Source organism: Chaetura pelagica, unplaced genomic scaffold (assembly GCF_000747805.2).
Source record: "Chaetura pelagica isolate M959 unplaced genomic scaffold, ChaPel_1.0 scaffold147, whole genome shotgun sequence".
Lineage (NCBI taxonomy): Eukaryota > Metazoa > Chordata > Aves > Apodiformes > Apodidae > Chaetura > Chaetura pelagica.
The window spans coordinates 436820-462986 of NW_009954194.1; the positions used below are offsets into that span (position 1 = coordinate 436820).

Sequence of the window (26167 nt, forward strand, 5' to 3'; positions counted from 1 at the left end):
GTCAAAGCTAACATTTCTGTAAGTCACATTTCTATTTCTATAGTACTTCTATGCTGTTCACATGAGTACTTGAAAGCATGTCCTGTTCCCAGTTCTGTTCCCATTTCCAGTCTGCAAAGAAGTTGCTAGATTGATCTGTCTTGTCTGTAGCTGAGATGACAGGGGATAGGATGCTTGGGAAGGAAAGTTTTTGGGAAGCTCTTGATAGTTTTTTTGATTTGCGAAGGAGGCAAAGGTGTACTTTTTAAAACATACAGTAACATGCTGAAAGATTAGTACTTAGTGTTGTCAAATCTCTGCATTTTGCCAGTTTTGGACTCCAGGCAATCCCCACTTCATGCTGTTAACTGCCCCTGCCCTCCAGTAGGGAAATAATATCATTCCACGCTTCACTTCTGTCTTAAGAGATATTGTGCATAAAAGGTACTGGGGGAGAAGCGAGTATTGATCCTCTCACCTCTTAACCCCTCAATTTCCTACCCACTTTCGTTCTCTTTTCTGTGTGTGATTTGTAGGAAATGTAAGACTGTTCTGTGAGGAAAGTATGCAATTGTGAAAGTGATAGCTCTTACTTCTATGAAATTGTTTAAGCCTTTTATCCTGAGGATAGTCTAAACTACTGCCAGACAACACAAATTTAAACGGCTACAAGAAGGAATGACAGAAAACGAAATAGAATTCCATAATTGTCTTGAAAAGCTACTAACATTAGTTTGTTTACATATATGGTCATTTCTATAGAGAGACACATTATAGAAAATGTGTTGCTTTAATGCTTTCATTTGTTTGCATAGTAAGCTCTGTTCCCAAATGGTGACCAAATAAGAGACTGATATAGTTTCATAAACTTGTAAGGCCATTTGGAGTGTGGTGCTATTACAATAACATAGAGGAAGTTAAGTTTTCTGTCAGTTTTAGAAGCTAACACTTAGAAGCTAAGGGAACGCAGAATCTAGATGTTACACAAGGGTAGATGGCCAGGAAAAAAATCTGATTAGGACAATGTGCAATATGTCTGTGATAACCAAGATACTACTTTATGGAACACTTGATCTCTACATAGCAAAGTCAAAGCAGTTTTGAGGCCTTTGGAAATCTTGGTTACAGACTTTGACAAGTCTTTAGGGCTCTGGACATTTTCCTCTGGAGCGTATTTTAAATAGAAGTTATGGATACAGGTTCTCTACAATTAAAGTTCTCCATTGAAACTCTATTAGGCATATATCTATCTAGAGATTCAGTCTAAAAAAGATTGTACTATAGCCATCTTTTTAGCAAATTAGCACTTAACAAGTTTACTGTGATTTTCAAACAAAATATTGATGACCTAGTGCTGTGTTCATTTTATTCTTATCTAGCCTTTCAAAACATTAATCAAAGTAATGGTGGTGAGGAAGCCAATTAGTTTTTACCCAGCATTTTATTACTAGAATAAGCTTTGTTTTCACAAGTGTAGCAATGCATCTCAGCACCTCATGACTTCTGAGCTTGTTGGACTGAGTAACACTCAGACTCTTCTCAGTGTAACAGCATTTCAGAAACAGACCCTGGCATTGAGATGGCCTTGAATAATAATGGTTTTACTTTAGTTCACGAATGCAAAGCAGGTTTTTCTTTACAAGACTTCAGTTATTTCAGTTTAAACATAATTGCAATTTCAACTAGCACCATCGCAGTTATCTTACACTTCTATGAGTTAGTATGATCTGGATGCTTGATTTTTGAGTATATATTGTTTAATACTAAGATGGCAAAAGAAGGAAAAAAATGAGGAATTATTAAGAATAGTTGACTGGTTTTAAGATCTAAGTTTTAAAAGCCATGAGGGACAAAAAAAATAGAAATTTGTATGTATAGCTTTCAGTAAGAAACTTGAGATTAAAGTTATTGTTGCTAATAACATTGGGCATGAGCTAATCAATTAATAGCTAACTTTATATAAATATAGCACATTGATTTTTAAATGTTTGTTCCTTGAGCAGTATAGTTGTATGCCAAATGAAAATGAAGTTTCAAAAAATACACAGGAGATAGTAGTAGGGCAAAAAGTTAGTGTCATGTTCAGAGTTTGGTGATATGTTTAAACAATACATACTTTTCTAAAACAGAATTCTTTTAACATTTTCTGCTCCTGCAATTGGTTTCAGTAAAACATTTGAATTGGGTGTTAACTATCTGTTGATAGTTGCTATCCAGTATATGAGTTTTGTATTTAGTTGAAGAAATACCTGTATTAATTTCTACCATGGAAAATTTTCAGCTTTTCAGTATAAATGATTGATTAGGTAAGTAGTGACATTAGTTTTAATAATTTATAAGAAATTAATTAAGTAGTTAAGGTAGTTTCTTTTCAATTACTTGATTTTGAGTTACTATCTTTGAGAAAAACTGTTCAGCAGTCCTATTTAGATATGGGCCCACCTGATATTTGAGATTTAAAGGATATTAACCTTTGTCACAGAGTTATTTATTTCAGTGGTAAATATCTCTCTGCTTTCTGAAGGAATCCATGTGCGTTGCACGCACGTCTGTGTGTATGTGTGTGTAATATATTGCAATGAAGGAATGTGATGCACCACTGGAATTTACTTAAAACTAGAAGAGAAACTTTTATCAGCAAAGAACAGTAACTGTAGCAACTGGCCATGTTTTTTTTTTTCCATTTCCTGTTAGCCTAGTAGGTGTAAGAAGTTAAGTTTGAGTAAGAAATATATAAATTAAAATTTCTTTAGAAGGATCTTTAAAAGTATCCTGAAGGGCACTCAATGCACTGTGGTATATGAATATCTTAGGGTGGGATTCAGGAGAGATGGATCCATTCTTGCATTGTGACCTTCGGCAAGTCTTTTACCCTCTTAGTGCCTCCGTTTGTGAACGGGGAGTAGTACTAAGCTCCCCAGGTTCATGGTGAGGTTTTCTTCCTGCTTATTTTTCACATGACAGGACTATCACTGCTATAGAAAAGATGCACATCATTGCTAGTGACATTGCTAGTATATTCGAATAGTGCAAGTATTAAAGTTTTTAGGCTTGAGTTTAACCATTATAACAAACATTAGATATGGTGTTTTACTGTAATTTATATTTTGTTTTGATTTGTTTTCATTTTCAGTTCAAGCTCAACAGCTGATGCAAATTCAGAGGAAACAGCTAATTTGGAAAAAGAAAAATCAACATTAAACAAAGTTTTGGAGTCTTTTTGTTCATATCACTGGCAACAGGCTTTGGCTATGTTAAAATTTTTAATACAAGATGAAAATGTTCCTATTGTTTGCAGTTGCAAGCAAACACATTTTGTTCACTCTGAAACTTCCAGTTCCCTTACTGAAGAGGACGTTCACATTTCATGTTGCAATTGCAATGGACATATGCTGACAAAAAGGTGCTGTTTACAGAATCAAAGACCAAATACTTTACCACCTCTGTCTGTCTGTGTTAAAGATTTCCATTCTTTGTCATGCCAAGCTGTAGCGATTGGATGTATTACAACAATGGTGAACAAAGCATGTAGTTCTCATAAGTATTGTGCTGAACAGTTGCAGAATTATAACAGGCATTCTCTGAAAGCAGCAGCATGTACATACTCAACTAAGGACTGTGAACTCTTGAACACCGTTAAAAATTCAAGTAGATCTCGCAGCCCATCACCACCTCCACTGTCACCTGTACAGAGTGAAGAATTTGAAACATCTGAAGGATCAGTTACAGGTTTTCCAACTTTAGACAATAACAAGTCTGAAATATCCATCAACCAGCCTCCATCCCTCCTGCCAGCTGAAGGAAGCAAAGGAGAATTTGAATATGATGGTAAAACATGCAGAGGAAAAGAGACCAAATATTCAGATGGAGCATTGCTATCAACAGACGAAGAAAGCAACAGTTATTATGTAAATTCTGAGAAGGGTGAACATTCTGCCATTTTTCAAGACTTAATGGACCGCATTAATGAAAAGTTAAAATCAATAGACACTACGGATATAACAACAAATCTTGTAAAACTGTCTAGCAGTGACAGGGCACCAGAAAATGATGTCAAATTAGGAGACTTCATAGCCTCTATTTTGCATAATGCTAAGGCAAGTGATTACAGTTTTATGGAATTACTTCACCAGCATGATAAACAAATGGAAAGTAAAACTATCCAAACAAGATTTCGCAAGCGTCAGGAAACTTTGTTTGCAATGTATAATTCTCCTGATTCACCGTTCATTCGCCGGCAGTCTTTGCAAATCAAGAGGGAGCTCGCAAGCCTTGATCAAACTCTTGTAAGAAAAAAGCCAATTTCTGAGAAAAATGCAAAGAAATCTACAAAAAAAATCGATAAAATATATCCAAATAAAAGGCACAGTTTCACTGTAATAGAAGATGAGGCTTTGCAACATCTTGAAAGTAATCCATGCATGAATTGCCAAACCAAACCAATGTGCTTACCAGTACGCCAAGCGGAGTCTTTCAAACTACCTCTTACTAATTTTCAAACCGGCTCTGGCTTTCTGGTTCTTTCAGAAAACAGTGCTATTGCAGCCAGCCAGGTGAAACTTACAAAAACACAAAGAGAATGTACAACCTTTAAAGACACTGATCAGATTCCTCTAAAGGATGAGAGTAATGGAATCTTAGGCAGAACTAAACGTAACATTGTGCCTCCTGGATGGTACTCGGTGTATGTAACAAACAATATTGTGTTTAGAAAGTCACCCAATGTGAAGAGGTCCTTAGAAAGTTTGGAAAAAATGAAAATAAATAAAGATGTTCATGCTGAAAGATGCAGTGACATAAATATAAGCAAAATTGTGAGGGGCACAAATCTGCAAGTTGTTGTAGAGCGTTTAGAAGATACAATAAACTTAGCTAGAAAGACTAACAACTCATTTCTGGATAGTTACAAAATAAGTCAAAAATTAAAAGATAACCCTTATGAACAGGTTATGAACCCATCTGCTAGAAGAGGCCTACCTTCCGCTCTGAGTGAAATGGGATGCATGGGACAAAGTTTCTTTCCACAGTCTCATGTGCCAGGCAGCAGTAAAACCAAAACTGTGTGTGAGACAACAAACAAACAAGAAATGGTTGCAGATCAAGAAATTAATGATAGCTTTCTGAAGTCTCTGGCCTTTCCTTCACCCAGTTCAAACTCCATCAATGACGATTTGCATACAACTTCTGAAGCTGGGGACATCTCATATCCCTTAAACTACTCTAGTCCTATTAAGCTTATGTTTGTCTCAGAGGTTAATAGTAGTGAAGGGGTCAAATATACTTTAACATCTGCAGCTGCATCTTCTAAAGGAAGCACAGATATTTGTTTGTTTCAGGGGCACACAAACACACTGTTAGACAAACAGGCCACAGGAGATCTTTCCCATGCAGTATGTGTCAAGGACGGTGATTACAATGAAAATAATACCAAGGAGGAGTCAGGTTGTGTTTATGCAGAAGCAATTACCAGCTCTTGTCCAGTTAGTCAAACTAACTTAAGCAACTCGAAACAGAATGATGAAGTTGTGGAGAAATCAAGCAGTGAATTAGTTTTTAAAAGAAAACCTGGTAGACCAAAGAAAATAGGTCCTCAAGTTGTAAAACAGGTTAAGAGACCTATTGGACGGCCTCCAAAACCAAAAATAGACATGACTGAAAGCACAAAACGAAGACCTGAACTTAGCAGTGATGGTAAATGTACCAGCTCTGGTGCAGCGGTACTGGAAGAAGTTAGCAGCAACAAAAACATTACTGTGACGGTTGTTTTTGGAAGGTCAAGAAGAACTAAGAGGCATGTTTCTGAAGGTAATCTAAATGTCATCAGCATTCTGCCCACACAACACATTGATTCTAATTTTACTAATGACCACAGCAAAGCAAGACACAATGCAGAAACTGAAGATGTTTTGACTGAAATAGTGAAAGCCTTGCAGAATTCTTCCACTGAAAATGTAGTCTCTGGTTATGACTATGTGAGACCTATCAAAAGTAAGCCAGCATCACCCCATCCTTGCAGCAATATCATACGGCCAATTAAGAAACCATTAACCACCATTCGAAAACCTGGTAGGCCAGCAAAAGTAAAAATATCTGGTATATCAGTGACTTTTAGTAGAGTTTCACCTCAGGAAAGAAAAGTGAGTATTAGCAACTGTTTGCCTCCTTTACAACAGCAGAATGCATTAGAAAAAAACATAACGCCAGAGAGAAAAAATCAACTGTGCAATAACATGGGGCAAGTCAAGAGTGTGCAGAAAGATTCTGGAGAGGATGGATCACACAGTGTTATTACAGCAGTCTCAAGAAAACGTGAAATTCCACTGAGACATTCTGCCAGAGACAAAAAACCCTCACTGCATTTTTTACATTCATTAGCATCTTCTAGTGCATTTACTTGTAGAAGTGCCTTACTACAGAAATCTTACAAACTCCATTTAAAAAAAGCTAAAGATCGAAAGGGAAAACATAGGCAATTGAATCAGAGCACGGCATCTAAAGATACCTCAGAATTGAGAAATTCAGGAACTGCAAAAAAGGATCTTAAGGATGGTGAAATTGGACCCATTAACGAAGTATCATCGGATCCCATTTTTTCTTTGAATCCCTCTCTCAGGTGGTGGGCTACTTCCACTTCAAGTGACACTCTATTGGAAGAACTAAATAATAGATTTGAACAGATAACTAATACCTGGTTGCGAGTGGGGGGAAGTGAGTTTGATAAATGTGTATGTGAAAAAAAGGATCCCCTTGAACAAGACTGTAGTACTGAAATGTCAAACCCTTTAGACTCCTGCCTTGTAGAATTTGAAACATCACCTATAAAAATGCTTTTTCAGAAAAAGTGTAACATTAATGAACTCTGCACCTGGTTTATGCAAACTACAGAAACACAGTCTCTCTCTCTAGTGAGAAAGGCAAATGCTCGCAATCCTTTAGAAGTAGTTAGCACTAGAGAGATAAAGATGGAAACTAAACAGTCTGATCTTAGTACTTGCCCTTTCAGAAAGCACTTTAAAAAGTTTGCACTATCCTCTCCTTCAAAACCAGCAGGGAAGTTACAAATACTGCGTAACATGGTGAGGTCTCCGGTCTTAAGCATGAAAAGTAATTTCACATTAGCCAGGTTAAAAAGAAATGAATTTAAGAAGTTACAGCATGATAGGTGGGGACAAGTGAAAAAGCTCTATAGTCAGGTTCCTGGAGGCTGGAGATCAAAAAAGAAAAACTTTCAGTTCTTTTGCCAAAGTCAGTTGTTTAAAACTACAAGTGTGGAAGCCAGTGATGGAATGCCCAAGCTCCAGGAAAAAAATACAATAGAAATTCAGCCCACTCAGACTTTGGTAGAATCTCAGAGTAGCCCTTTGCCAGCTGAAAATGAAGCCAGATCTGTTCAACAGATGATGGAATCTTCTGACTTTAACCCACATCCTGGTTTAGCAAATACACTTAAGTCATACTCGGAGACAAATGGAACAATTTTTTGCCAACAAAACATTAGAAAAGAACAAAGCCAAGATAAACTGTTTCAAAGTACTGGGAAAGCCAAAACTTTTAAAGATTGTAGAATTTTTCTGAGAAAAATCAACCATATTGAGCAGCACAATTCATTTAAGTTAAATAATGTCATTTATTCTCCTGAAGCTGTTGAAAGTAAAAGCAATCAGACCTATACGGAAGAAAAAAGACATCCTCTTTTAAGGTCCCATTCTACTAAGCAAAATGCAGTACAGAAACAAGAAAATGAAATGGAAGCATCTGAAGGATCTAATTCTTCTAAAGTGACTGAAAGACTGGATGACCAGTTTCACAGCAGAAAATTAAGTAGTGGGGTAAATCATGAGGATAATCCTGTTGGTAGTTCTGAAGTTCTTATCAGAATAAACAAAAGAAAAAGTCCACAATGGGAGACCACTGATACAAATATAAGAAAAAGGCTTAAGAGACAATCATGCAGTAGTGGACAAATGGCAACTTATTACCCAAAGTACCAAGTAGGTAAGTTCCTGTTCCCCCCTTCATCTTAAAATTGCAATCTTGGAAGTCAAACAACTAGGCACTTTGGATTTTATTTTTTTTTTTTTTAATTGCATGATACTCATTTTAATTTCAGATAAGTAATTAAATTAAACATTGTATCTCATCAGAATAATCCAGAAAATGTTGAAGTGTGTATAATATTGTAGTATTTCAGCTATAATAGATGGGTTACATTCTATTATTGCTATAACACCTAGATAAATTTAAAAAAGCTAGCTTACATAGTTCAGACAAACAACAAATGAAGTTCTGACGCATCTGAAGTCAGTTGCAGCTGGTTGTTAATTTCAAAAGGAACAGAATTTTATTCCACTGGGTAGTTTCTCATGTCATGAGAAAGAGTAAATTATAAAATGAAGCAGAAGTTCAGTGTCTTAATATATAGGTAACAGACAGGGTTGTTTGTTTTTTTTTAAAAAAAACATTGATTTATTTGTAAAGTAAATCTGTAATGGTTTTATAATTAGATAGTAAAAAAATAGTACCATGTGCTTCTGAGAAGTATTAATTCAGAGATCCAGTTTACTATCCATTCAATGGCAGAGACATCTGCTGACTCAAGAGGGTTTGCGTGTTGAATCCTTACAGAACAATTTAAAGTACAGAATTATTCTAGACAAGAAAAATATACCGTTACTATCCTAAATGCCTTGGCTTGGAATCTCTTCATGCCAGTGTGAAATGAAATACATTTTTAAAGCTAGATACTTTCAATACATTGTAATATAACTGTGATCTCAGGCCATTATACTGCTTACAAGGCAGGCTTTCTTCCGTTGGGCATAGAGATCTCCTTAAATAGAAGTATTAACTCATTTCAGTAAAATAACTAAGGTGTGAAATTCTCACAAAGTTAAAAAAAAAAAAAAGTTCTACAATAGGAATTAAATTGCTGCAGATTTATTCATTTGTAGAAACAAGATTGTATTAGCTAATCTGATTATATTGCCTAAAAAATTATATTTAAAAAACCTCTTTGAAGTATCAGAGCAAAATCTTAGGTCCCCTTTTTATTCTGTATTGTAGGAAACTATAAACTGAGGAGTTAATTTAAGTTGTAATATAAACAATCTTATGTCTCTTGTATACCTTTATTTATTTTATGCTTTAAGCAGTATATAAAACTATTTATATTAAGCTCATTCAGTGTAACCCTGCTTTTCTAAAGTTCAGCATTTTTTTTAATCTTTAGACTACTATTTTGTACTTTGCTTCACTGATTTGGGGCCAAACTTAACATAGAACTTTGTTTTTAAGAAGCTCAAACCTTGACATAAGATTACTGTAAAATAGCCAGAACTAGAAAAGGAAAGGGTAATATCTGTCCATTTCTTTTTTGCAAACAAAGAAAGAGCTCTCTCATACTTTTATTTCATAGTTTTGACTGTAGTTTAGAAAACGTTGCATTCAAATTATATTTAGCTTTAAACTTTTTCTTGCTATGGCAATGCAAGACCTATTATTGCCGTATGGGCTCATGTTAATTTTAATTGGGACTGTATTTACTTGATAACTTTCCTCCTTTAGTTTTGGATCTTTAGGAAGTCTGATAACTATTTTGCTATTTTACATTATTTCATTTACAATTTTTGTTATTTTCCCTTTTACTCATGGTTTCTCATATCAATTGTTGTCTTCAGCAAGGATATGACAGAAAGTTCATTGATAAAGGAAATGTTAAAAGACAGTTACAGTTCTGGATTCTTCTCCAGACTTGTAACCCCAAGTCTTTTTAGGGGTAATGTTGCAGTATCAGGGGATTGTCTGATATAGAAAAGGATGTCTTGTTTTGGCATGTTGATTCAACATTGTGTACTGTCTTCACTAGTCAAGAAAATCATATAAACATTTTTAGTCTAAAGTATATAGCTACTGGCTAAAAAGAAGGGAGATGATTTCTAGCTGCGTATGCGTGTGTTTTCAAACATAATTCCTGCATCTGAACATTTAATGCACATTAAAGCATCATCATTCATTCATATGTTCCTTGGGCTGTATTTGTCTTGATGTGGTATCATAAATTATATCATTGTTCTGTTGTCATGCTTGAAGTGTTCTTATATACACGTTTATGGTCAATATTTGAAGTTTTTCTTCAAGTTTTACTGATCTTGGTGTCTTACCGAATATTCTTGAAAGAGAGAGGTGTTGTGATGCTGTGTTGTTGTGAAGCATTGTGGCAGGTAGGCAGAACGTTGTTACCAGCTTTTCATGTATACCCCATTTTTGTTGGAATGACCAAGTGGGAATAAAGCAATTGAGTTCTTACAGCTCAAGGTAGTCTCAAGCAACCAGAGCTTGCCATGTGCTCGTGGCAGCAACAGAAGGAAGGTCATCACTTTTTCACACTGCTTTTATTCAAGATAAGGTGGATGGTAGATATGTTGGTCCATATGCTGTTTGTTACTACTTGAGTTCTGAACTGTTGTTTCAACAATGCATTTGGTGGGGGCAGTTCCCTTTTACTGTAAGTCAATGTTCCGACCATTTTAATTTCTTTAGCAACATTGAAACATTATGACTGTCTAGTGGCAAGGAGTATTATGTAAGCATGCTTTTAGGAGAGTGTTTGTTTCCTTTCCATGAGAGTGGTTCTGTGTGTTTCCTTTTAACACTGAAGACCACATTGACGTGCTTTGGACTTGGCCAGACTAGAGCCAAAAAGGCTTCAGGAGAGCCAAGATACAATAAGAGAAACTGGTATCCAGCAATAGAATGAGACACTATAAAAGACTACCTTTTAGGAGCTTATAGTGTCCTGAATATTTTCAAAATCTACTTCAGAGGGTGTGGAGCAGCAGGCAGGACCGTGTGCTGTGATGACACGACATACCTCTTTACTTACCCTTCATATCAGGGTGAGAGTTCACATAGAAAAGCTTTTAAAAAACAATTCTAATAATTTGAAACTAGGATATTTTCTTCATCTAATATAGACTTTTGCATTTTCTCTCATATATTGTCTATTCTTCAAGTAGTCTGGAGTTTTAGAAGAAAAGCTTTTGTATTTGTTGGCAGAGAATATAACTTTTCCATTTTAATTTTTAATTATCTTTGAATACTGTTTTTAAATGCTGTCTTGATGAGATCAAGGTTAGTGCAGTACTTAAAATGAGAACTTGATAATCTTCAATCATCTCAAAGTTAACTAGAAGAATTAGGAATCTAACTCTGAACACTTGATATTTTTTAGTCTAAATTGTCTCTTGGTCGCTCACATAAAATAATACCTATTTTGCTATGAAAACAGACAAAATTCTTCTTAAACTTGACCATACATTTTCTTAAAATTAGGATGGAAAATTATCTGTATTATTATGGCATTAATACTCCAGCATTGTTATTTTTTTTGTCTTATGGTTGTGCAATCCAGGAGCATAAGGCTGCACAAGGTGAATTGCTGTCCTGCTAGTGTGGGAGCCAGTAGTCTCACCAGTAATCTAGTGACAAAAGGGCTGCTTTGAGCAAGTCTTTTAAGCTTTCTCTTTCATGAAGGAGTGTTTTATACACTCCTGATGTAGAACAAATGTACAATATTAGGTTAGGTATAATGCAAGAGACATAGTGTAAGTGTCATTGAATCTATTGATTTTGAGAAATCCTTTTCAACAGCCATGTCTTAGCTTTTTTTCACTTTTTAACTTGGACCAGGTAACTTTTAATTTTTTTCCTAGAGTGTAAAGATACATTTCTTTTCCAAAATCAGGATGTATAAACAGACTTTGTCATCCTAGCTCCACACCTTTGGGCCGTCAGCTCTATACACTTCATAATTCCACAAGTTACTCCTTCCACTCCCACTCTCGTGGCAAATGGCACATTCTGTTCTTGTGGAACAGGTCTAGCTGTTTATGTTGCCCTTCATTTTTTCATCACTGAAGAAAAGGGACCTTTTCTGATGCTGACTTCTCTCATGTTCTAGACACCAGTAAAGGCTTCCCAGATTATGATTCAGTGTTCTTTAGAGTACAAATAATGGTATCTATTGCTTTTTTAAGAGGATATGTATCTTTAATGAGGAACTTTTTGCTTTATGGAGACCTAGGCCCATTTTTCTGTATTCTTTTGTTTGGTTTTGTCAATATGACAGACCTTACTTGTCAGATGTGTTTTTTCAGCAGCATGTGACATGTCAGCATTCACCTTTATCTGTTCCTTACCACATATTAAATTTAGACAGTAGTTTCACAAAATTTTCTTTTAATGGCTGTGCCAGCTCACCTGCTCATCCTCTGCTTATTGCCACATGCTTCTTTCTGTTTCCACTTTCAGGCATACATGAAAAGAAGCTGTGCTTCTGTCTTTTATCATGGTTCCTCTGTATGTGGGGCAGGTAGCTTAATGTGGCTGTGGCTCTTTCTTCAGTGATGATTGACTTCAGACCTGTTTTTCTTACACCTACCAGTAGAAATGATATTAATTTAACATCAGCATAGGACTTCAAATTTTTTCAGAAGTATAAGCCTGTGCCCCTCTCTACTTGTTCTTCAATGTTTTGTATCAGTTGTCAAGCCATTAGTGAGTAGTGTGACTACATTCTTCATATTTTACCCAGTAGCTCTTATGTAGGTGTTCTTATTCTTGGTTTTCACTTTGCAGCTCAGGGTAGAATATTTAAATTGGTGGTCTTGCTAGGAACTAGAATCATAAGACTTTCACATTTTATATTAAAATGCATGCATATGTAAAAATTCAGATGCTTAGGGAAATCAGTCTTTTCAGATGGATCTTGTCACAGGTTCCTCTTATCTAAGGTGTGGATTTCACAAATACGGAGAGATACTCGGTATTTTACTGACACAGGCTTGCCCTCAAAGTTGTCTATTGCAAACTATTGAAATCTTATCTGCTTCTAGTGATGGATTATTTTCCTGTACGGAAAATGGAAGCCTTGCTGAAAAATTTTTGTCTAGAAAGATGTAAGTTAGCATATGGTATTTTTCTTTATCCAAAAAATATTGTCTTATCCTCACTTGGATGGTGTTTTTTTATCATGTCATGTTTCCCATTTGGAATGGAGGCCAAATATTGTTAAAAAAACAAAACTACTCAAAGTTAGGTTTCAGTGTTCTTATTGGGACACAGCATAAATTTCAAAACATTAACAATAATTTATTTTTTAAATTTAAGAAACTTATTTACAATAGAAATGTAAGTTTAAGAGCTATACTTAAGGTATCCACTTTTAACATTGTGGTGGTGTTTCTCACCTGTCTTTCTAGTTTGAAGTTCTAGAGATCTATGAAGAAATTCTTTTATATATCATGTTTGTTCCTGAGATATTTCATATTTTTCAGTTTACTACTCACAGCTGGTTTTAAATTATATTTAAGTAGTAGAAAGCTCAGAAAAGGAAATTACATCTTTGCAAATTATTGTTTGACCTTTAATTCAGAAGTCTGGCTTATAAACCACCCAGGCATTGTCTCATCATATGTCAGAGATTATCTCCCTCCATAATGTAGTTGCATTTGTAATGTCAAAATACTACTATAAATTTGAGATTAATCTGGCAGGAATGACAAGATGTCCATAGCTGCATTCATCACAGAACTGTGATGGTGGCACTTGGTTCCCTCTGAGAGCTGCCTGAACCAGCAGACTTAGTTCTGAGCCTCCAGGACTTAGTCTTATTTTACCTCATTCAACAACATTTTAAATTACCAATAAGTAGAACAAATAGGGCAAGAATTTTTTTCAGCTGTAGGATGTTTCTAAGGGAATAACAACAGTACTCATCTGCAGAGCAGGTGTTCAGGGTGTTTGTAGTTTATTTGCATGCTGCTAGCTTCTAATAATGTGTCGAAATCAGGTCATTTTCTTTCTTGAAACTGATGATCAGGGGCAGACTTGTTCCACAGCAGTGCCTATTGCCAAGAATTAAATCTGTTCATCATAAAATTAATGGTGCTTCCTTTCAACTGTTAGATCCCCAGCTGATGGTTGTTTGCAGGACCTTTGCAGACAGTATGCTATGAATGATTTGCCATCAGATGACTGTTTTCTTTAAAAGGTTTATTACTAGCCCTAAAATTTTATAATTTCTTCTTACCCATTTCAATGACAGCTTACATTAATATTTTGCTTCATTCTTTTAGAGCCATGTACCTTCTATGGGCTGCTAAATAATCAGTATTGCCACAAACCTTAGTGATTCTTGTCAGAAAGGTCACTGTTCTAAATAACTTTTTAAGGCAGGTTACTTTAAATAATTATAACTTTAAAAGGAGGCAGGAATGTCGTCTCTACTGAACTTGCCAGCCTATGTTCAAAGCTGTTCTGTATTTTGGAGAGCCATTAGGACTGAACTCTGTACTTCCCTGCCTGCAAAAGCCTGATTACTTTATTGGGTGGGGTTTTTTTTAATACTTATTTTCATTTTCTGCAATGAAGTTGCAATGTAAACCTTTTATGTTGCCTATGATTTGTTAGGTTTTAGGCCGTAAAAACATTTTTTATAGTTGAGTGGCTTTGGAGAGAAAGTCATGCTCCTTCTGTGACTGCACAGTCTTCTTCTGTTCCCCTTCCAGACTTTTACTTGCAAATGGACACAATGTGCTGTTTGCTTTTACTGCTCTGCTGTTCTTTGAAGATGGATTAGTGATGTAAAAGGTGCAACAGACATCCACTGCTGTATGAAGTTGTTTCTGTGCAAGTTAAACGTAAACCTTGAACAGTGTGTGGATGTTTCAATATACTGAAGTGCCACAAGTACTCAGCAAATTCATAGTAGCCTTTCGTAGTTATATTTTGTATGTATTTCATTCCTGTTTCTTCTCTTCGTCACATTCTTTTTTTACCCTCAATACAAGAAAACATTTCTGAGTTAGTATGAACAGCAAAAGAAATTTTCCCACCATAATTTCAGTCTGGTGCTGTGGCTGATTCTGTCTTCTCAACCTGCCTTCCTGTGTTGATTCAGTTTATCTCCTGTCTTGGTTCTAGCTTGTGTACAGTTTGATTTTCCTTACTACTCCAGCTGAGTTAAACTCAGCTCTCATGTCTAATTGTTAAAAGACTCCCTGCATATTGCTTATCTCCCCAGCTTGGTTTGAGCCAGTTGAGCATGCAGTCTATTTCCAGGGCATTTCTGTCTCTCAGAATTCCCAAATGGAATTCCATCCACTCAGCTGAAAAACATTATTTCCTGTTACAATGACAATCAATTTGATTAACTGAAAGAGACATTTTTTGGTAGATTTTTTTCTTATTGCATTTTGGCATTGTGGATACATGAGTTTACATTTTAGAGACAATAGATCTGACTGTGCGTGCTTGGCTTATTTTAATTTCAGTGTATGTTGCATTATCAGGTCAGTCTTCTGTTTGAAAACATGCTGAGGCTGTTTAGTCACTGTAGATTTTATCCTAATATTTCCCACTATTTCCTTTTCTGGTAAATGTTTGAGTAGTTTGTACAGAGGAAATTTTTCTATGCTGCTGAAGTTTTACTATTTCTACTTAGTGTTTTTGAAACCTCTGTAAATGTCTCAGATCAGTGCAATATGTCATGAATGCTCTTATGCTTTTAAAGCTATAAATTTGCACATCTTTGTTATTGATATTTAACAAGTTCTGTTTGTGGAACTTATGTCAGACAGGAGTGTATAAAACCAGTTTTATTTCTCAGCTTGTTAGGAATGAGACACTTATGTAAGTGTTGCAAAGAGTTAGAGAGTCACAACCCTACAGTGATACTTTCGTAGTGATTTTAAAGCATACAAATGCACATTTGATTGCTTTGATAGGAGATGCTGAGAAGTCATCTAACAGGAAACTTTCATCCCAATTCCTGCTTTCTCTGTGTGGCTTTGACACGTCATAGACACAGATTAACTCAGCAAATGGATGAACTTGAGCTACCCAGATTTTTTTTAACTTTGTCATTTTCCTGCAACAGATGTCAAATTCCTGTTTTTCCTGAAACACGCAGTTCCAAACTGCATAGAAAATAAAAAACTCAAAGAGCATTATTTTCTTTTTGTGCTTGGCAGCATATCAGCTTATATAGTAAGTTGATACAGCTCTTGCATCCTCCTATTACAAATCAGTATTTCTGTCATAATCATTAGTTGGGTAACACTAAAGAAAGAAAGGCAACATTTTGGAATAAATGTGTTCAAGTAATTTTAACCGGAAGTGTGGAAGAAAACAGGGAAGGCTGTTTCTTGCTTGCTTTAGCAGAAAGTTGAATTCAAAGACCTTTCTATTTAATGCCTTTTGCTTTGATGATAGGAGGGAAATTTTTTTGGAGAAGTGATGATGCTTTTATGTCCTAACAGGCCTGGAGATGTTACTCTTAGACAGGGTTAAGAGGAGCAGGGTTAAGCAGGGCTCTCTGCTTAGTCAGGGGAGACTAGGTAGGACTTAAGAGTCCATCAGTGTTATTCCAGTCTGGCTGCTCTGATTTTTAGAATAACACAGGCAATTGACTGTTTTTATCCAATGCGCTTGAAAGATGATGAATTCAGAGATGAGTCAATAATGGTGATTAACTTAGTCAATCCCAAGTGAATAAAAACAAAACAGGTGTTTGGGATAATAAACAGATGGCTTCAGGATCGGAATTTTTTGCGTTTTTAGAGATTGTTATATAAGATCAGTAAATGTCTGTTGTCTAGAAAGGTAAAGGGAACTCCATCCTCTTACTGGTTGGTACTGGAGAACTCCAGGAGGATGTAGAGATACTTTACAGCCTGATTGCAGGTTCTACCAAAAGAGGCTTCATGGCTTCTCATAGTATCAGTCTGTAATCTACGGTTTCTCTTGATGAGAGGGTTGCTGTATGAAACAACTTTCTTTTGCTAGGAATGCACTTTTTGTAAGCAAAGCAGAGTAAGATTTAGAGTAGAATCTGTTGATGGATCTGGCTGGGAAAATTCATGGAATAGTAGAATCATAGAATGGTTAAGGCTGGAAGGGACCTTAAAGATCATCAGGTTGCAACCTCCTGCTACGGGCAGGGACACCTCACACTAGACCAGGCTGCACAAGCCTCATCCAGCCTGGCCTTAAACACATCCAGGGAGGGGGCTTCCACAACCTCCCTGGGCAACCTATTCCAGCACCTTACTGCCCTCATGGTGAGGAATTTCTTCCTGATGTCTAACCTAAATCTCTCCTCTTTCAGTTTAAAACCATTACCCCTTGTCCATCACTGCCCTCTCTGGTGAAAAGCCCCAGCCTTCCTGTAGCCCCTTCAGGCACTGGAATGCCACTAAAAGGCATTCTTTTCTCTTCTCTAGGCTGAACAGCACTAACTCCCTCAGCCTGTCTTCCTAGCAGAGGTGCTCCAGCCTTCTGATCATCTTGGTGGCCCTTCTCCGGACCCTTTCCAACAGGTCTACATCTTTCTTATGCTGAGAGCCCCAGAACTGCACACAGTATTCTGACCAGAGCAGAGTAGAGGGGCAGAATCACCTCCCTGGCCCTGCTGGCCACACTTCTTTTGATGCTGCCCAGGATGCAGTTGCTCTCTGGGCTCCAGCGCACACTGGCGGCTCATGTCAAGCCTCTCATCTACTACCACCAAGTACTTCTCCTCAGGACTGCTCTCCAGCCGTTCTTCCACCAGCTTGTACTTGTACCTGGGGTTGTGCTGACCAAGGTGTAGGACCCTGCACTTGGCCTTGTTGAACTTCATGAGGTTGGCACTGGCCCGCCTCTCCAGACTATCAAGGTCCCTCTGGATGGTGTCCCTTCCCTCTTGGGTGTCAACCACACCACACAGCTTGGTGTCATCAGCAAACTTGTTGAGGATACACTCAATCCCACTGTCCATGTCTCCCACAAAGATCTTAAACACTTTCTATTTAAACTATTAAGCTGCTTCTATTTACTTTTACACCTTAATTACATTCTCTGCTTTCAAAATACTATTTAAAGACACCATTTTTATATTTTGTTATACCAATAGCTAGGAAATAAATCACTACAGGTAAAAAAATGAAGAGCAAGATGGAAGACTAGGTTCTTGTTTGCTAATTAATATATTTATGTAGATCTCTACCTGTATTATTTTCCACTTCGTTTTTACCAAGGTAAAATTTCCTAAAGTACTTCAGCATTTTATATTGATGTTACCCATACCAGGGAATTGAAAAAAAAACATTAATTTAAGATTTTTCTATTAAAACTCTGAAGTTTCCTAGAGGTATTTTTTAAGAGGTAAATTACTGCCTGATAATTACCAGCATATACTTCAGTTCTAGTTTTGCAAATTCAGTCCTGTCTTTTCCACTTTGTAGAGACACCTATAGAAAAACTGAAACATAAATGGTAGGACCGTCCCTCAGAGAGGGAAACCAGTATAGGCAACTGCTCAGAAAGTGCTGTTTGGTGGTATCATAGCACTCTGTGTTTGGATGTGTAGGCCAAGAAAATGGGAAGAAATTATGGTCACAATTACATCAAATCCTAGTCTGTACTCTGCTGGCAGTGTTGGTTGGAAAATGGGTCATACCTATTTATTACTGTTCCTAGTTCATATACAGAAGGAACACACCACATAATTTTGAGAAGCTTGAAGTTTTAGCTTTTTCTGCCTGGCACTTTCCCAGTTTTATATATCTACTGTTTTAAGGACAGTAGAAATGTTCTTAAAAGCATTTTGCAGGTATATACTACTTACACTTGCAATTTTTTAATTCCCAAGGCATTTGTGCTACTCTCAGATAACAACTGCAGTCACCTAAACAAAACAAAAAAAACTTAAAACATTCCAGCCCTGTCTCTTCCTTTAGTTGTTGATTGTTTCTGTTAGGAGTTTGTCTTGCTTTACCTGGCCATGCCTGGAAACCACATCATCAGTAGCGAAGGGGTGAAGAAAACTACAGGACTTCAGAAGTCAGCCCTACACGCTCTCATATGTACCCTTAATTTCATGGTCTAACAAAAGGCTTTGACTAACCTCACAGCAGGTGAGGACAAAGGTTGAGGTCTGAAGAAAGTAACCTTGCTGACTAGTGTCTTCTTCCTCACCTACACTTGCACTGTGTTTCCTATGGGAAGAAAAAGATCAGAGCAACACGAGTGTGTGCGAAGCAGAAAAGAATGAAGGAAAAGGGTACAAGGGTTAGTAAATTAGAAATGCCTGTTTCACTACCCTGTCAGAAAGGCATGCAGCCTTCTAGAGAGCATGCACAAAAGAATAAAAACTCTGTTTCAGATGATCCGTGAAAAATAACAATGAATTCTCACTTCAGCTGTTACACAAGCTGTCTTTCCTTCTTGTTGTGACAGGAAAAAGTTCAATCAGTCATTATAGTAATATTTGAGTAATGCAGGCTAATGTGTTTAGGTTGTAGTCTTATAATTACTAAACGTCCTCAGCTAGACTGGTCACCCAGGTGACCAATATACTTCAGTAGATTAAGTCCTTCATAATTTGCACCTGAGTCCTGTGATAGAACTGGTTTCCTGAAATGGAGCAAGTAAGAGCCATTAAAAGCTATTCTTGCTGCTTGAACACCATTTTGACAGAAATTGCAGGCAGTGTATAGCAGTATTGTTGTCTTCTATGCTTAATTAGAATGCCTAGAACTTTATTTGTAGTATGCCTGTAATGAGAAGTATTTCCAGTTTTGTATCATTCTTGCAGTTCTTGAAGTCTTTGAAAAGAATGGTGAGGAACACATCGGAGCATTCCTCCTCACAGCAGGAGGTAGGCAGTAAGAAAAATAGTAGGGATGGAAAGGTTTGAAATTAGGATTTCCAAAATGTACCTTCTTGTCTTCTGAGTGTGCACAATTTATATTAAGAAAGAAGGTTTTTACAATGAGAGTGGTGAAACAGTGGCACATGTTGCCCAGAGAGGTGGTAGATGTCCCATCCCTGGAAACATTCAAGGTCAGGTTGGATGGGGCTCTGAGCAACATGATTTAGTCAAAGAGGTCCCTACTCACTCAAGGCTGGTTGGACTAGATGACCTTTAAAGGTCCCTTCCAACCCAAACCATTCTGTGATTCTACTCTATGATTCTCTATGGCAGCAACGAGAGTATAGATTCATACAGTCATCATTTCTATATACTATGGATTCAGTCCTCACATATTGTGATCTGTTTAGTGACCCTCACAAAGGGGGTCTGCATCCACAAAGGATGTTCTTTATTAGGCTGAGTTCTAGCTCCAGAGTTTTTCAGTAGTCAGCTGGACATGATTTGAGGAGGTGCAGCTGCAGAGCAGAGCACAGCTCTCCCTGTGCTGGCAGGAGCCTGGCCTGGTGCAGACTCTGTGCATTAACAGGAGCTCAGCCGCTTCAGCACAAACCAGCCAGACCTACTTTTGCAACATGGAGAGCACAGAACAGTCAGGTTCTGAGCTGGGTGTTTCTGGAACATAGTGCAGTAAAACGAGAAGACCTCCCCAAACAGTATATGCAATCTGCCACCACCTCATCTTGCCTCTTATCAGTTTGCTTGTTTGCAAGGGAAGAGGAAAGTGTACTAAACTTATTCTCATTTCTTTCCCTCTCCCCCCCCTTCTTTCGCAGCACGCTACAAGTGAAAGTCTCGGAGCCGCAGAATTCAATAGACGTGAACACAGAAAATGAACATTTGAAGTCCATAAAGATGTGCCTTAATCAGCCCACTGAGTGGAATCTGAGTTTTTCAGCAGCATCTCTCACCAGCTGTAAAGTTTTTAACCAAAATCTCAAAACTGATGAGAACAAATAGATTGCAGCTGTTCTTGCACTATTATTTTGTACATTGTTCCTGATATTTTTTTTCTGCTGAAGAATAAGCATTTATTACATTGATCTTGAAATGATCTTGTGTGATTTGGCTTTATATTACTATTAGCATTATTCATTTTGATGTACTTTTTCTTTTTTTAAAGTTTCACATCTGACCATTATTAAATTCTTGCAGTACAAATTTATATCAAAAGCAGATGTTCCCCTTTAATAGTATTGTGATTTTTCTCTGTTCTTTAATTATTATTTCCCAATATTATTTTTTTTGTGCACGAAAGTTAATATATTATGTAATTTGTGGCATAGGTCACCATGTAAAGATTTACAGTAATAACAATTCAAACAAATTTGTAACAGGTGGAGACCAACTACCTCGAAGCAAAGCAGTAAAAAGAAAAGGTGAATTATCTGAGATCTCCTTTGCAAACAGATTGAAATGTGTCGAATGACCAGTTTGTTTCTGCAGAATGCTTTCATCTTCGTTTCTCTTGAGAACTTCTTTGTGACAGTGTTTAAAAGAAAGGCCAACCCTGCAGGAGAATCTCTCAAAAGATTGTCATTCATCAAATCTGTATCTGCACTTTTTGAGGTTTCTGCTAAGTGGTCTTTCTTCCCCCTTTTTTTTTTTTCTGAGTTTATGCCTGCCACCAATTAAAATGGATGTAAATGCTCTTCCTATTTCATTTTTTTCCGTGTACTTTGGAAATTTAATGTAAACATCAAAATTTTAAGCTCTACTCAAAGAAGTAGTAAATGGTTGTAGCTGACTACGTTGTAGACATTCCATGCTTAAATCAGCTTTAGCAAGGTTCATGTACTTCATTCATCAGAACTTTATTAATAGAGCTATAACAAAAGTGTTAGAATAAAACCGTATCATATATTTCTCTTTTCTGGAGTCCTACATTCAATAGCCAGAGTAGAAGTTTCTGAATTCAATTCATTAAGAGGTTGTCCTTTACTTGCCAAGAATCTTGCTAATCTTCCAGAAGGAAATTTGCTTGGAAGACACTATTGTAAAAAACAAAGGTTTTACGGATTCACTTTAAATTATCATTTAAATTAAAAGTGAAGATGCAGTTGGTTTGTGCACAAGTTGCTTGGTTTGCAGGTGCAATCCAGTAACTGAAATAAAAAGATTGTTGTGAACTCTAGTTAGGCTCAAGATCTCGCAGCATCTTGAGTTGCTGAAGTGTCAGACAGTGCAGAACATGATTAAAAGACTGCAATATTCATCATTACACCACACTGCCTAGAGGATCTTTTTTGTATCTCAGCTATTTAATGCGCTTGGATTCTATGGGGCAAGAAGGCCAAAAAGAATGAAAGGTCCTGGGGGCAGAGGGGTAGGAGGGAGAGGGCACTGAAGCTGACTTCAGTGAAGCCCCACCAAAGCACAAAAGAACAGTACAGAGTCAGGGCTGTCCAAAGAGGGACAAAACAGCGTTACAAGCCATGAAACTAATACAGCTGGTATCTTGTCCAGGTGCCTGAAGGAGGAGATGCCACATGGATTTTCTCATTTCAAAGACTGAATAAAAACCAGAACCTTTCTGTTGTGGATAGGTCTTACATCCAAGCAGCTACTTTCATTAACCTTTAACAACTATGATCCCTTACTTCATGTCAATATTGAGTTTCAATTGGCTGATGAGTTTTCAGATGGGAGTCAGATACAAGCATAACCAAACTCCCTCACCACTTACTTAAGTCAGACACTAAACAGCACAACTACAACAGGAAATGTTCTTGGTACAGCACTCACCCTTCCTCTTGTAGTACTGACCAGCCAAAGGAGACTAGAGAGAAATTTAGTTTGTAGTCTGAAGAGTCTGATTAGACAAGCAAATGAGTCATCACAAAACTAGTGTAGGAGAAAATACTGGATCATTTTAAGTTTTGACAACACATGACCACTGCTATTTTATCCTTATTTCATATGGAATCAAGTCCAGACCTAGTGTGGCTCATGTTTGATAATCTGTTGTGTTTAGCAGGAAAAAAAAAAAAAAAAAGACATTGGATGCACCGTAGGTTTTTCAGCACAACCAATAGGCTGGTTTTAAGTCAATTAGTATATTTAAGGCATTAAGATTTTAATCCTTAATTGAGCAGCCAGAAAGTTTGGTGCTTTCCACCCGTACAATTAAAGTAAATAAAAATCAGAAACATTTTAGCTAGAAAGAATAACACAGACTAAGTGAAGGTTTTTGCGCTGCAAACAGTAAGATAACTTCTAAACTTGGTTCCTTATCACTTTTGGATGTTCTGTACTGCCACCCCAGATGTGGCTTCCTCAGAAGGTCAGCTGCATACATTTAAACCTTGATTATTGCCAATAGCTTTGAAAAATACAACACACATCTGACCATCCTACCCTGCAGTTAAACAGCCATCCTTCCTCAAAATATGATGGAATTTTGCAATATCATACCAAAATTTTTATTGCACAGAAAACCCTTTCTTTGCCAAGGCACAGGGCAGGGGAAGAGCCCAGAGGGGCTGGAAAATACATACCAATTACTCATCAAGTTTCTAGTGTGAGGAGGATCACAGCACAATTCAGGCATAAAGGGACCTCAGGAGGTCAATAGTTCTGCATTCTGCTCAAAAGCAGGCCAGATGTGAGGCATGAGCAGGTTCTTCAGGACTTAAAATCCTGGGACAGAGCCTGCACAGCCCCTCCAGCCAACCTCTTCTAACTTGTCAACCTGCTCCACTGCCTTTTTCTCCTTATTCTAGTCCAAGTTTCAACTTCTGCCTGTTGTTGTCCTCCCATCTTATGCAACAAAGAGCCTGGTCCATCCCTCAACAAAAACTCCCTGTAGGTAACTAGGGGTCCTCCCAACAACAGGCTGAACAAGCCCAACTGCCTCATCCTCTCCTTGTAGGACCAGCACTCCAGACCCCTGACCAGCCTGGGCACCTCCACTGAACTCCAGTTTGTCAGTGTCAGTTTTCTATTAGTACACACCAGTGAAGCCATATCCCCAGCAGAGACATCCATCCACTGATGGGAGAGGTGACTCAGGGAAGCCTGATCTTTTCAGTGCAGCAGCCCTAAGAGGTGCCAGAGACAGAACCTGTCCATGTGGCAAGGCACAACAGAACTGCAAGAAGGTGAAGCTGAAGGTCTTCAATTTATACACAGAGGCATTACCAGAGAAGCCTTTACAAAATGTATATTGCTCCTCTTTTTCCTAGAAACTAATTTTAACCAGAAATAGGTATGGACTAGCAGCAGTTGTGGAAAGTTGTTAGTGGCAGAAAAGCAAATCACTCGAGGGTAAAAAAGAACTTGTAGGTGAAAAAAAACCACAAAACCAAAAACAAACAAACAAACAAACAAACAAAAGCAAAAAAACCCTACAACCCTCAACTTTAAAGCACAAGGGAAAGTGTGAGTGACAGTCACTTGAGAACTGAAATACTATGAACTATGTTCAGGCAGCATTCAAGGGGACAAACACTCTGATCCCAAATGGTTGCATGTACGCAAACTCACACTAGAACACAAGTTGGGGATTTGAAGAAAAGAATTATCAAAAGAGAAAGCTCAGGAGTTCAAAATTCTGTTTAAAATTATGAATAAACATAATTCATCACAGTTACATAAGCTTCTGAATAGCAAATACCAGCAGAAAAGCATGTAATGGCACTTTGTGGTTTCAGAAGTTTCCAACAAAAACTGAAAGGGAAGAAAAGCCACACAATCCTGTCTGCTTTCTATATGCAAGCTTGAAAATACCGTAACAGTGTGGCCACTACACTTTGGGAATGCTACTTTTCACTTGAGTCCCTAAGCCGTTTCTGAAAGAAAAATATTATTTACAGTGTATTTTCCCATTTTAAATGCAAGCTCCTTAGAAAGCTACATTCAGTATCAGAAGTAGGGATGTGCATGTCAAGCCATCAGTATGAGTTCTCTCCAGCTGCCTTGGAAATAATTTGTATTGTAACAACAGACAGGATTAACAGTGTTTCAAAACCAGAAAAGTAGGTTTTCCAGAGTGAATCTGCTTAGCCCCCCAGTGACTGCTACACACAGGCTAAAGCTAACCTTCTATTGTATCCAAACTCGTGACTATTCCTAGATGTCATTAGAAAAAGGTCTGGGAACTTCAAAGCTACAAAGAAATCACAGTTCTAAGCCAGTTCCGAAAGACAGTACACAGAGCTTTTAAAGTATTTCATTATTTTCCCCTTCTGTACTTAATTCCTTTCCTTATTGGATCTTATTTTGTACCACAAATATTTTTATGCTTTCCTCAAAGTACATTACTGATTTTATGTAATAAGAACAAGACCAGTAGCAGACTTCCAGGCTTAGGGTTATAAAATTAGTAACTCAGTTTTACCATTTTGACATTGTTTGTCCACAAAGCAGACACACAACTGCAAGATGCAGAACTCACAGTTAAGATCGATTCTATTTTACATTAGCATGAACAATAAAACCTGGTCAGCAGATACACAGGCTAATAAATGAAGGACCATTCAACTTAGGTACACATTCAAAATTGCTGACATCACAAGCAACCAGTGCAGGTCAAACATTCTCTCCGAATAGTGTTAAATGTCAAAAGAAACTTTAATTATTGAGTACTTTCCAATAACAGCAATTTTTATTTGCAGATAAAAAGTAGTATTTTCTAGAAAGTAAAAAAACAAATAATCCAAGTTTTGTTTAGGTAACATTCTAATATGTTTTTATTACGTGAATGATGGAATTCATATCAGAAAAATATTAAAAGCATCTATTAAAAAAATTCAAAGTTCCTAGAAAAATCTAGACTTACACATGATGATAATATAAAAAGAGTTAAATACGACAAACAATTAAACAAATCTTATTTTTCAAGTCTGATGTTAACTACCAGTATTAAGCAAAAGACACTTCCTCTCCTTTTGTCTTCAATGATCTTCTTCACTACTTGGAAGTCTTGAAAGATTCATTCTTGTTTTTTCCAGTGCCAATGTTTTTGCTCGTCTTGAAGGCCTTGAACTTGACATTGGGACTGACTCTGGAATTTCATCACCACTGAAATGTAAAATATTTTAAAGTAAGGCAAAAGAGACTAAGCAAACTGAAGACTTTATCTTAACAAACTCAAAACATGGTCTTAAAGAGCAAAATTACTTCTCACGATTTTTACTTTTTGAGACAAATAGTTTCAAAGTCTAGCACTATCAGTAAAGATAACCAAGTGTTAACAGTTGCAAAATAAGCAAAACCCCCAAAAGGTTACGTAGTATCAAAGTAAACACACTATATAGGCACACATGAATGATTGACCCTAGTCATCCTGAAGTCCATGGATTACTTGGTTGATAAAGTGAAAGTTAGGATATTTATTTTAATGCTTATATCCTACAAGATGATAAAGGAATGCACAGTGTCATTTCTGTAAGCTTATCAACTACATGTTCACAGACAAGCAACAAAAGTGTGGTG

At 37.0% G+C, this 26167-nt stretch overlaps 2 protein-coding genes across 2 annotated transcripts in view; one reads left to right on the forward strand and one right to left on the reverse strand.

Moving 5' to 3' along the window:
- Nucleotides 1-2809: 2809 nt before the first annotated feature.
- On the forward strand, nucleotides 2810-20692 carry LOC104393612. Its single transcript, XM_010003122.1, has 4 exons — nucleotides 2810-2907; nucleotides 3113-7974; nucleotides 19616-19685; nucleotides 20509-20692. The coding sequence occupies exons 1-4, from the start codon at nucleotides 2810-2812 to the stop codon at nucleotides 20690-20692; spliced, it is 5214 nt and encodes a 1737-aa protein (XP_010001424.1).
- Nucleotides 20693-25626: 4934 nt separating this feature from the next.
- NCAPG (non-SMC condensin I complex, subunit G) overlaps nucleotides 25627-26167 on the reverse strand; it is a 25743-nt gene continuing 25202 nt past the window's right edge. Inside the window, exon 21 of the mRNA XM_010003123.1 lies at nucleotides 25627-25753. Within this exon, the coding sequence (XP_010001425.1) occupies nucleotides 25627-25753 (127 nt within the window). The remainder of the gene's footprint in view (nucleotides 25754-26167) is intronic.